General features: G+C 41.7%; 1 protein-coding gene and 1 pseudogene across 1 annotated transcript; both read left to right on the top strand.

Moving 5' to 3' along the window:
• Positions 1-4,355, top strand: part of LOC106530019 (up-regulator of cell proliferation-like) — a 7,145-nt pseudogene extending 2,790 nt beyond the window's left edge.
• Positions 4,356-4,368: 13 nt separating this feature from the next.
• On the top strand, positions 4,369-5,295 carry LOC106530018 (interferon-induced very large GTPase 1-like). The gene has a single exon (XM_014025569.1). The coding sequence runs from the start codon at positions 4,369-4,371 to the stop codon at positions 5,293-5,295; it is 927 nt and encodes a 308-aa protein (XP_013881023.1).
• Positions 5,296-10,729: the final 5,434 nt, after the last annotated feature.

Here is a 10,729-nt window from a genome sequence, read left to right as displayed (position 1 = left end):
ATGTATGGGTATGTGTATATTTTTATAAATGCCTTCTATGTGTGTTTGTCCATTTATTTTTCAGGTGAGHGGACAGATGTTGGGTGTGTGGTCCTGTGTTTTGTTGGTGTATATTTAATATAATCCTAATCGCTATTTCAGTCTTTCTATCTTTCTAATTTCTTCTCTCTTTGTTTTTCTCTCTCTCTATTTTCTCTTCACAAAAAAAATTAAAAAAAAAAACAAAAAAAAATATAAAATAAAACATAATAGTGTGGAGGGGATGGCTATATGGGAAGAAGGGAGGCCATCCATAAAAAAAAAGAAACTGTATCTCTGTCATCTTTTTGAAACTTCTGATTTCAAAATAAAATCCTCATGTATTGTGAGTACACATATGCTTCATTCGACATGTTGCCATCTGCTTCCCAAACAGAACCATACATTCTGACAGGATTTGTGTAGAAGTATATCCAAATATTGATTAATATATCTGCAATTTCGACAAAATCATGCTGTCTTATTTTGAAAATACGGATGTTGTGCTCGTTTCTTTTCCTGTTAGTGCGAAGTAATCTTTAAAAATTCACTCCGGCGCAGCTCTGGCTACTAGAAGAAACAGGATCTGATCTAATTTTGCCGTATCGCCGCCCGCTCACCGCCTATGTTAACTATTAAAACAAAAACATATTGAGCATTAATATTGAGTTTCTTATATCCACAGAGACTAATTTTGAAAGCTTCTTGGAAGATCTGGGTTTGGATCAGTACAGACAGAAGCTCTCACTCAGCAGAATACTTCAGATCAACAAGAAGACCATCACTGATGAACCTTTCAAGTATAAATCAGATCTTCTAAGGAATCTTCTAAAGAAATTGATGATGGTTAATGTGACAGCAAGAAATGTGAAATCTGGATCAGATTCAGATTCTGATGATGCGTCTGAAGATTCAAACCCAGACATGTTAAACCCTCTTGATATAATCACTGCTCTCTTTCTGTGTTCTGATGGTTTTGTTAAGCAAGAATTGTCTTTAAAAATGTCCATGTGTCAGTTCTCTGTGCCTCTGCTGCTTCCCTACTGTGACACAAACCAGTGCACACTGATGCTGTGGGCCATGAGAGACATTGTTAAAAAGTACAGACCTCTGTCTCTCTCAGAGTCCAAAGGATTCAGAGAAGAAAGAATCGTTCTTTCTGAACTTCCAATGGTTTCCTTTGTCAGACTGGGTGAGTGCTCCTTGTCCAAATCAGAGATCCTGAATAAACTCCTGAGTAATCCTCAGCAGAACCATGACACCTTTGTTCACCACAACATGGAGTGTGGGAATTCTCCAAAAAGAATCTCTAATGGACTGACTGAAATCAGCTGGTACCTTCCCCGTGGAAACAAAAACATGGACATCTTCAGTGAACCAGTGGCTGTAGCTAACCTTCATGGTGACATCGCTTCATTTGAAACACAATACTCCTTTTTGTGTCAAACATCTGCAGCAGTTTTTGTGTTCTTTGACCAGCTGGACCCTGAATGTGAACTGYTGACTAACAAAAACCACAAAGCTCAGATCTTCTTGGTGGGAAACCAGCAAAGTAAGAACTTCAGTTTAGATGCTGTAAAGAAAGTACAAAACAAGTTGAGCTTAAACAAAAACAATATAATTATAAAGAAAAAAACAACTGATGCAGATTTTGTGAAACATTTGAGAAAAACAGTCAGTGAGGTAGTTAATAACCCACAGATCAAAATGTCAATAGAAAAGATGGCTGATGTTGCTCATGATCTGGGAATATTAGTTGATGAAAACTCTTCAGAGTGCCAAGCTGGAAAGAAAAATGCAGACGCCATCACTGCAGAAATTAAAGACATACTGAAATACAAAGAAGATCAGCTTCCATTACAAGGTGAAATATGGAAAGAACTGACTTGTTTAGAAAAAGATGTTCGCCTTCAAAAAGTTGGTTCAGAAAACATAGAAACTTACAAAAATAATCTTCAAGAACAAAAGAAAGATCTACGAAGAAAACAAAACAGCTTCAAAATGTCAGATGCCATGAAACACTTCATCAGAGCCATATCCAGCCCAGGAACAGAGAGGTGTTATTTCCTGAAATGGATGCAGATGAACCTTGATAATTTGTCTCGTATAAAACTGTCTGAACTCAGAGAGCTTTACAAAGAAAAATGTCAGGATTCTGAGAACAAAGAGGAGATCAAACAAATTGATAAACAACTTTCCAGCAGCTCACTGGGAACTGAACACTTCTTCCGTGAAATGGGTCAGATCTATGAAGCTTCTCTGTTCCTTCCAGAAACAGACCCATCACGTCAACAGCTGCGACATCTGCCCAGACTCTGTGCTCAGTTGTTATTGGATGGATTTCCTCTTGAGCTTGTAGATGGAGATGCATCCAACATTCCTCTCAGATGGGTGAGTGATGTTCTCTCTCAGCTCAATGACTTGGTGTCTCCAAACAACAAGATCCTGGTAGCAACAGTTCTTGGATTTCAGAGCACAGGAAAGTCCACTCTCCTTAACACCATGTTTGGAGTTCAGTTTGCAGTCAGCAGTGGTCGATGCACTCGAGGTGCCTTCATGCTGCTCATCAAAGTCAATGAAGACGTCAAGAAAACTCTCAACTGTGACTTGATGATGATCATCGACACTGAAGGTCTAGTCACCAGAACTGGCACAACTGGACAACAGTTATGAACATGACAATGAGCTTGCAACACTTGTTGTTGGGCTGAGTGACATCACCATCATCAATATTGCAATGGAGAATTCAACAGAGATGAAGGACATCCTGCAGATAGTGGTGCATGCTTTCCTCAGGATGAAGGAAGTTGGTAAAAAAACCTAAATGTCAGTTTGTTCATCAGAATGTTTCAGATGTTTCAGCTCATGAGAAGAATCTCAGAGACAGACAGCTGTTCCTACAACAGTTGAATGAGATGACCCAGGCAGCAGCTAAAATGGAGAAGAAAGAGACAAACAAGAACTTCACTGATGTGATGGAGTACAATCCAGATACTGGGAACAGCTACATTCCTGGACTCTGGGATGGAAACCCACCAATGGCAGCAGTTAATGCAGGATACAGTGAGGCTGTCTATGAGCTCAAGAAAAACATCATCCAACAGCTGAAAAACTGTGAGTCAACGTCTAATAACATCCTAGAGCTCAGAGAGTGGATGATCAGCCTGTGGACTGCAGTCAAACATGAAAACTTCATCTTCAGCTTCAGAAACCATTTGGTAGCTGATGCTTACAGGAAGCTCTGTTCAGAGTTCAACAAATGGGAGTGGGAGTTCAAAAAAGCAATGTACATCTGGGTCACCAATGCAGAAACAAGAATTTCCAACTTTGGTACAGTTGCTGTAAAATCTGAACTATCTGACTTCAGAGAATTTATCAGTCAGTTGAAAAGTGAAGCAGTCACACAGTTGACTGAATGGGAGATAAAACTGCTGAATAATCTGAAAAAATACTTTGAGCAGCCAGAGCAGCAAGAATTTTCAATCAGCATAGAGTGTCTTCGACAACAAGAAGAAATTTCAGTTATGAACCATTTCACAGCAGCTGACAAAAAACAGGATATGAAAGAACTTTACCAAATTAGAGAGAATCACACAAAAGAGATTGAAAAGGCAGTTTGTTCATTAATTGATGAATGCAGGAAGAATAAAGTTGAAATGACAGATTCAGAGCTGAACAAAGAGTTTGACAAGATGTGGACTAAAACCCTGAACACCCTGACTTTCACTGCTGAGAAACCTTCAGATATCTTTGTCAGTGTGTTCAATCATTTGACATTAAATCTGTCACACAAGGGGAGTTATGCATCTGAACTGTTGTGTAAAAAAACCATCATGGAGTGTGGGTTGCAGCCTTCCACATTCACAACTAAAACCCCCTATGGTAAAACTGAACCAGATATGAAATGCTTCTTTATTAATGAAGATCTTGGAAAGGCAAAACAACAAATAGCTAAGACCATCATAGCTACGTGTACTGATCTTGTGTCTGACAAAAAGAAAAGAAAAAGCAATTACCATCATACTTACATCCAGGAGATCCTTCATATCATCGATGAAAAGCTGAACAAAGCTGATGTTGAACCAGATATTGAGTTTGAAGTTTCTCTAAAACAGCACATCTGTGGATTTGCAGCCAGAGAGTTTCAGAAAATGCAAGACGATTTCATAAAAGAAAATTATCCCTACAGCTGTCTGCAGAAAAACAAAGAGAAGTTCTGTGCAGATTTCAAGGATTTAATCTATAAACGAGACCAGTGCCAGAAGAAAGCTGAAGAATTCACCAACCAATATCTGAAACCTGCTGTTGAAGACTGTCAATCGATCTCTGGGTCCTAATATAGTTGATGAAATGCTGAAAAGAGAGGAGTTCAGCACGCGGATGAACTTCCAGTATGAGATTTTACTGGATCTACTTTCAAAAGAAGACTTCAACAGTTTTCAGAGCTACTGTCGTTCCTATGAAAGTTATGTAAAATCCTGGATATCTGACAGAATAAAGGATCATTTCTCTAAAGTCTCTATAAGTGAGTTTGAGGACAGACATGTTCAGACGAGCATTGACAACATAAAAGAAGCCATCAAAACACCTAAAGTAGAAACAACAGGCAGTTTGAAGACATTTGTTGAAAATATCTGTAAAGAACTTAGTGATAAACTGGTGATTTCCCAGGATGCTCTTGGTGCCTTCATGATCCTGAACAATGTTAACCAGGAACAGTTTGTTCACTGGCTCGCAGAGTCTGTGAAGGACATGAAAGAAACTCTGAGAGAGAAGTTTAAAAACACAACCTTTGAAACTAAACTCAAACATCTTCAGATGAACCCTCAGAATGAACTTTTCATCAGAGTGGCTGGTTGTGGCAAACAGTGTCCGTTCTGTGAAGTTCCCTGTGATGCAGGAGGAAAAGACCACACTGAACACTTTGCTTCACTGCATCGACCAGAGGGGATTGGTGGAGCCCACTGGGGTGGCTCAAGGAAACTCATCACTGAGATTTGTTCTTACTCTGTGATGAGTGAACGCAGCTTTTACTGTAGCAAAACAAATTTTGAATGGCATCCTTACAAAGAATATATGAAAATATATCCAGACTGGGATATTCGTCCAGGTCTAAGTCTTGAGGCTTCAGATTACTGGAAATATGTGATGACAAAGTACAATAAGGAGTTTGCTGCAGATTATAATTTAGAGCCTGGTGACATTCCTGATTTCTGGGAAAATATCACCGACATACAGGCAAAAGAAAGCCTCAAAAATTCATTCAACATTATGTGAAACTTTTTCCCCCAGAATCTTTTAGTCAGTTGATTATACAAAGATTTTTATACAAAGATCCCAAAGGTGTAGGGAATACACAAGAATCATTGAATACAGATCTTTTAAAACAATTTAATTAAAACTCTTTAAATTTCTCTAGTTAGTGCAGACTTTACTGCAAAAACTACTAGACTATGTAACCAACCATAAAAAGTTTGTTTTTTGTCTGTAAATGATTGACTTGGGACATTTTATGTGTACAACGTTCATGCTGAAATATATTCAAGACTGTTGAAAAATCACTTGTAATTTGTTATTGTGAGTTTAATAAAAGTTGTTTGTGCCATGTTAACATTTTGTCGTAACAACTGTAACATGTCCCCCAGGCTTTTCAGATATCAGTTGATTACTCTCCTTTGTTTCCTTCCAACTGGAAGAAATGTATAAGGAAGCACGTCATGTTTGAAACCAGCAGTTCAGCTCCAAATGGATTTAAAGTCAGTCCATCTGACTGACAGATTTTTTTCTCTCCCAGAAAAGGCTGAAGTTGTCGATGAATCCCACAGAGTTGTCAGCACAAGAACTCTTTCAAAAAGAGATTAAGAACAAAGAGTTTTCTCATCACCTCCTTGGGCTGTAGGGATGGGGCCACTGAGGTACACATCAACATCCAAATTGAGATTCTGAATTGCATTTAGCAACTAAATTAAATCCTTCAAAATATCTGACTCTCATCTCATCACGTCATCATTTCCTGTATGAATGAACGCCTTCATTTCCAGTACCTTCTCTGTGAGAGGCAGACATTTTATCAGCAAAACTGAGAACTTTTTCACGTTCCAAAAGCATTTAATCTCATTTACAGTTTTGCCTGCCATAATCAGCATTTCTTGATTTGTGAAAGTCTCTCTTCAAACTTTCTTTGGTTTGTGTCAAGATTCTACCATGTCATGCTGCATTTATCAAGTCAAATCTAGTTTATTCATCCCAGTATTCTTGTTTTCAATCTGCTCATTGTTTCACCCCTCCCATCACAGAAATCCCAATCTAGATCATGTCATGCACCTGTTTCCCTCAGTATATATTCCCTCAGTCACCACCAGTCCAGCGCCAGATTTATGAACGGTTTACCAAGTAGTTTTTCCAGCGATCCCATGTCTTGTCTTGCCTGCCACGTTACAACCTTGTTTATGTCCTCTGGTTCCACGTGTCCTGCCTCGCCCCTGTCTGCCACCGTCCCGGATTCTGTCTCTCTGGTTTTGACCCTCGCTTTCGTTTTTGGATTCCTGCCTTTCGCCTCAGCCCCTATTGGATTTGCCCAGCCATCGGACCCCCGGATCTCGACCCCCGCCTGTGTACCACGACCAAGAGTTAAGTCTGACCCCCTTAACCTGTCGCCGCTCTCTGACCACATGTTTTTGACCCTCGCCTGTCTCACGGATTCTCCTCAAGCCTGCGTACCATGCCGCAGCGCCAAACACGGAAGTGCCAGGAACCACCATCGCCTGAGACTCTCAAAGTCTTTCAAAGTTTCGGCTTCCAAAACACTGGTACTAAAAAGATTAGTGACTATTTACTACTCCAAAGCTCTGCCACTGTCTTTGTTAGTCACTAACAAAGTCATTTCTTGTTTAGACCTCCGTGTCCCGGTGACGTGTCGGCCCCGATCCTGCTGCTCTGGATTTAATAAAATCCTTAAATCGTCTCTGGTGTCTGAGCATTCAGTGAAACTCACAAACCCCATCATTACAGTTTGAGCTGAATCTCTTCTCAGCTCCCTCTCTAGTGTTGTACAGGTCTGCTCTCCAAAAAAGTTCCGTCTCCCTGTATCTTGATTTCCCTCCTCAGCCTTCTCTTTTTTTTTTGCCACTTCAGTAGAAAGCAGTACTGAATATTTGAATATTAGTATCTTAGCTTCTTCAATGTCAGTGTTTTTTTTTTCTTTTATAGATAGACAAGAACGGGGGAAAGAAAAGTTACAATGCAATGGAAAAAAGTGAAAGTAAGAATTGATATGTGAGATATACGTCAAGAAAACAATACAATACTTCCAACATCTGTCTCCAACGGAATGTATAATAGTGACTGTGGGGGAGTCCCAGAGCCGACCCCCAAGGCACGAGGAAGACATAAGGGGAGGCCAGAGCCAAAGACCCCCAGGTACAGCTACGCAAGGAGAGCCGCACACCCACCCCCAGGTCAAACCATAGGGGAGACCCAGGAAAACCCCATCAGCGACCACACGCAGCAGCCCCACAATGGCCCGCAGAGACGAGCATGCAGGCCCCCGCCGGCACCCGCTGCGCCAGGCCAAGCACAGGCAAGGGCACAGAGGGCCCGGCCCCCAGGGTGCCCGAGACCCGACAGGGCCAGAGGACCCATGCCCCGACAGGCAGCCACCAGGCCGAGCCAGCACACACCCAAGCTCCCAGACCCCAAGAGCCATCCGCGCGCCAGCGGGCAAGGCACCCCACACCAGAGGGCGGTATGGGACGGGGGCGACAAACGAACCAGGGGATGGGGAAGTCCACGTCCCAGCCTGACACATACCCATGCATACACAAACACAATCATACAATCCCACCCTCATCCTCGCACCCTCTCATTCAAAGACATACAATGTAGACAACACACTCCATTCACACTCCTGATACACACTCTATACCCCCCAGGTCCAGGGTATGCCCCAAGGGCGGAGTGGCTAATCGGGACAATAGGGACGAATCCCGCTGGGCCGGATCATTAATGGGCCGGTCCGATGGGCGCAGTTATTAGGGGGATGATAGGACGAAAAAAATCACCGATCAAAAACTGATGATGAACTTCTGTTAGTTTGCTGACGCTACCACAGAGCTGCAGCAGCAGCAGCAGCAAAGAGCCCGCTCCCCCACCCCTCCCTTTTTTACACACAGAGCTGGAAGAGCAAAGACAGCCTGCTCCACCCTCCCTTCCTCCTTGTGCCAGCTTCTCCCTCCCTTCCTCCTTGTGACAGAGCAGCGGTGTCGCACACACTGTCAGGAGTTGATTCTTCAATTCTTCTGGGGACTTTACATTGACTTCCATTCATTTACCGGTGGTCATTTCTACAGCCTAACCCTGACCCACCAACAGTGTTTACCTCAACGGGGACCGGGCTTTTCCCCCATTAAGACCAGTGGGTCCTCACCACCATTTGTGTTTACTGGGAAAATGGTCCCCACCAAGCTGCAAAAACCATAGGCACACACACAGACACAGGCTGTGTTGCATTGAGCTGCCTTCTGCAGCATAAACAATGAGTTACAGGCTACAACTGGAAGAGGTAAGACTCCTCTGATAATGTCCAGCTTTTGGTAAACTATAGTCTTTACAAAGAACCAGAAAATAAATCAACATTTCCCCACAACAGTTTTTTCTACCAAAACTGAGTGCAGTTAGTTAGTCCAGGTGATCCATTAATGTTAGCTATAATTTAAGTTCAGTGATGAGTTTAAATCTATTAGAGGTGTTTTTATTCAGTTAAACTGTATTTTAATGACAAGAATTAGGAAACTGAAGCTAGTCAATTACAGAAATTGGTCAAGTCAAACATTTAAAGTAGTACTGCTTGTATTATTAGCAAGAATAAAATGTGGGTTTTTTTAGAGTTTCAGTATTTTCTACATTAAAAACAGTACTTCATGGGCAGAGAACTATTTTTTAACAATGGGATCATGGAAAGAACAATTGGTCGTCTGTTAATTTATTCATGTTATGTCATGATATTTTTTTGACTTTTTGCTGACTTCAGCTGACAGTAAAAATAACCCAATACTTAATCCATCAATATTAATCCATGTCCATGTTTGTTGATGTAGGAGCTGAGAGTCAGAGGCAGATTCAGCAGGTAGAGTCCTGTTAGGTGAGCGGTGAAGGAGCTGGGCAGGTGTGAATGAAATATAAAATGTTTACTCAAATTAATATTTATTTTGAGTACGTTCTAGTCAGCTGTGTGAACTTAATAAAAGAAATTATGGATCTAAAAGCATAATTTACAGCATGATTAAGTTTTATTTCTAGAAAGTGGTAGAAACTGTTTTTCATGATTAGGATTTTCCTGCTTAAATAAAGGTCAATAAATAAATCTGTCAATTCATCCATCATTAGATTTCTGATCAGTTCCAAACATCGATATATCAGTTTTTCTTAATATTTACAGRATGATAAAACTGATGAAAGTTATATTTTATATGACCACTGTTTGACACAGTGTCATTATGGTAAAAGGCTGCATGATGTCATGTCAGTTTGTTAGGAGTGGACCTGTCATTTAATCAGAAAAATAAATGTCTCCAATCTGTTCATTGTGTAGTTAATATTTTAAACATGCAGTTGCTTGGCACAATGACATGTTACAAATAAAACTTAATCAAGAACAAAAAATATAAAAGTAAAATTCTCCTCTAAAGTCATTGTTTGTGATAAAATGTCATTAATTTCATTATCTGAGCCACAGCAGTGAGTTTAAAAACAGGATGATTCAACTAGAATCTGTCTCTAATTTAGTTATTTGATCAAGTGTTTTTTTATGTAGGTAAAATTATGTTTAGGAACCTGTAAAATACACCAGAATGCAGGAAACTGCATCTACTAGTTTCAAAATTTTCTGGTGGAGGACCCCCAGACCCCGGACTAATGCCCCCTCACACACATTACAATACTTCTGATGCTCATTGCTTAACCTTAGAGAGAATAAACCAACACACCTGTAGTGCACCACCTGTGTACTACAGAACTGAACTGTGTTCTATGAAACTAGTTGATTGTCAAACTGAACTCCTGGTGAGTTTAAAGAGCTGCTACAGTACATAGTATAATGCAGGTGAACATCATATAGGTGTGATTAAGTACACATTATTGCACCACAGCAGAAACATTTACTTTGTTGTTTATGAAGTGTGAAGAGGCAGGTTTTGATCGGTGAATACAAAATACAAAAATATTACATGCTAGTACATCTTTGCCTAATTTTTTATATGAACAAAAATTGGGCCGGTCTTGGCCATTAAACTCCCGGGCTGAAAAGTTTCCCCACTCCGCCCCTGGTATGTCCCCGTCCCCCGCAGAGGGTGGCCCACACCCGAACCCAGGAGGTAAACCCATTTGTTCTGGGGTGGAGAGGAGCAGACGGCCAAGCCCCGGCCTGGACCGTGCCGACCCGATCGGCCACCCCCGCCCCAACAAGGCCATGCTCCGACTATTCCCCAACCACCGCCAATGGCCAGGGGTACACCCCCAGTCGACCACCCGCTGGAACCCGGCGACCACCCCGGCCAGCGGGCCGACCACACCAACCAGGAGCCACATCCCGGGAGTCCAAGCAGCTCCAGGGAAGCCAGAGTGCAAGCCCGATCCCCGGCGCCCCCCACCCTCCCCAAGCTCCCAGTCCACCATCAGTCCAGGCCCCCACCCGGCGGCATGCCCCCACCAGGGC

The sequence above is a fragment of the Austrofundulus limnaeus genome, unplaced genomic scaffold (assembly GCF_001266775.1).
Source record: "Austrofundulus limnaeus strain Quisiro unplaced genomic scaffold, Austrofundulus_limnaeus-1.0 Scaffold486, whole genome shotgun sequence".
Taxonomy (NCBI): Eukaryota; Metazoa; Chordata; class Actinopteri; order Cyprinodontiformes; family Rivulidae; genus Austrofundulus; species Austrofundulus limnaeus.
This window is presented reverse-complemented; position numbering and strand designations above follow the sequence as displayed.

Bases quoted from the DNA above. Each gene is read 5' to 3' on its own strand.
- LOC106530018 (XM_014025569.1), top strand. From the start codon at position 4,369: ATGCTGAAAAGAGAGGAGTTCAGCACGCGGATGAACTTCCAGTATGAG.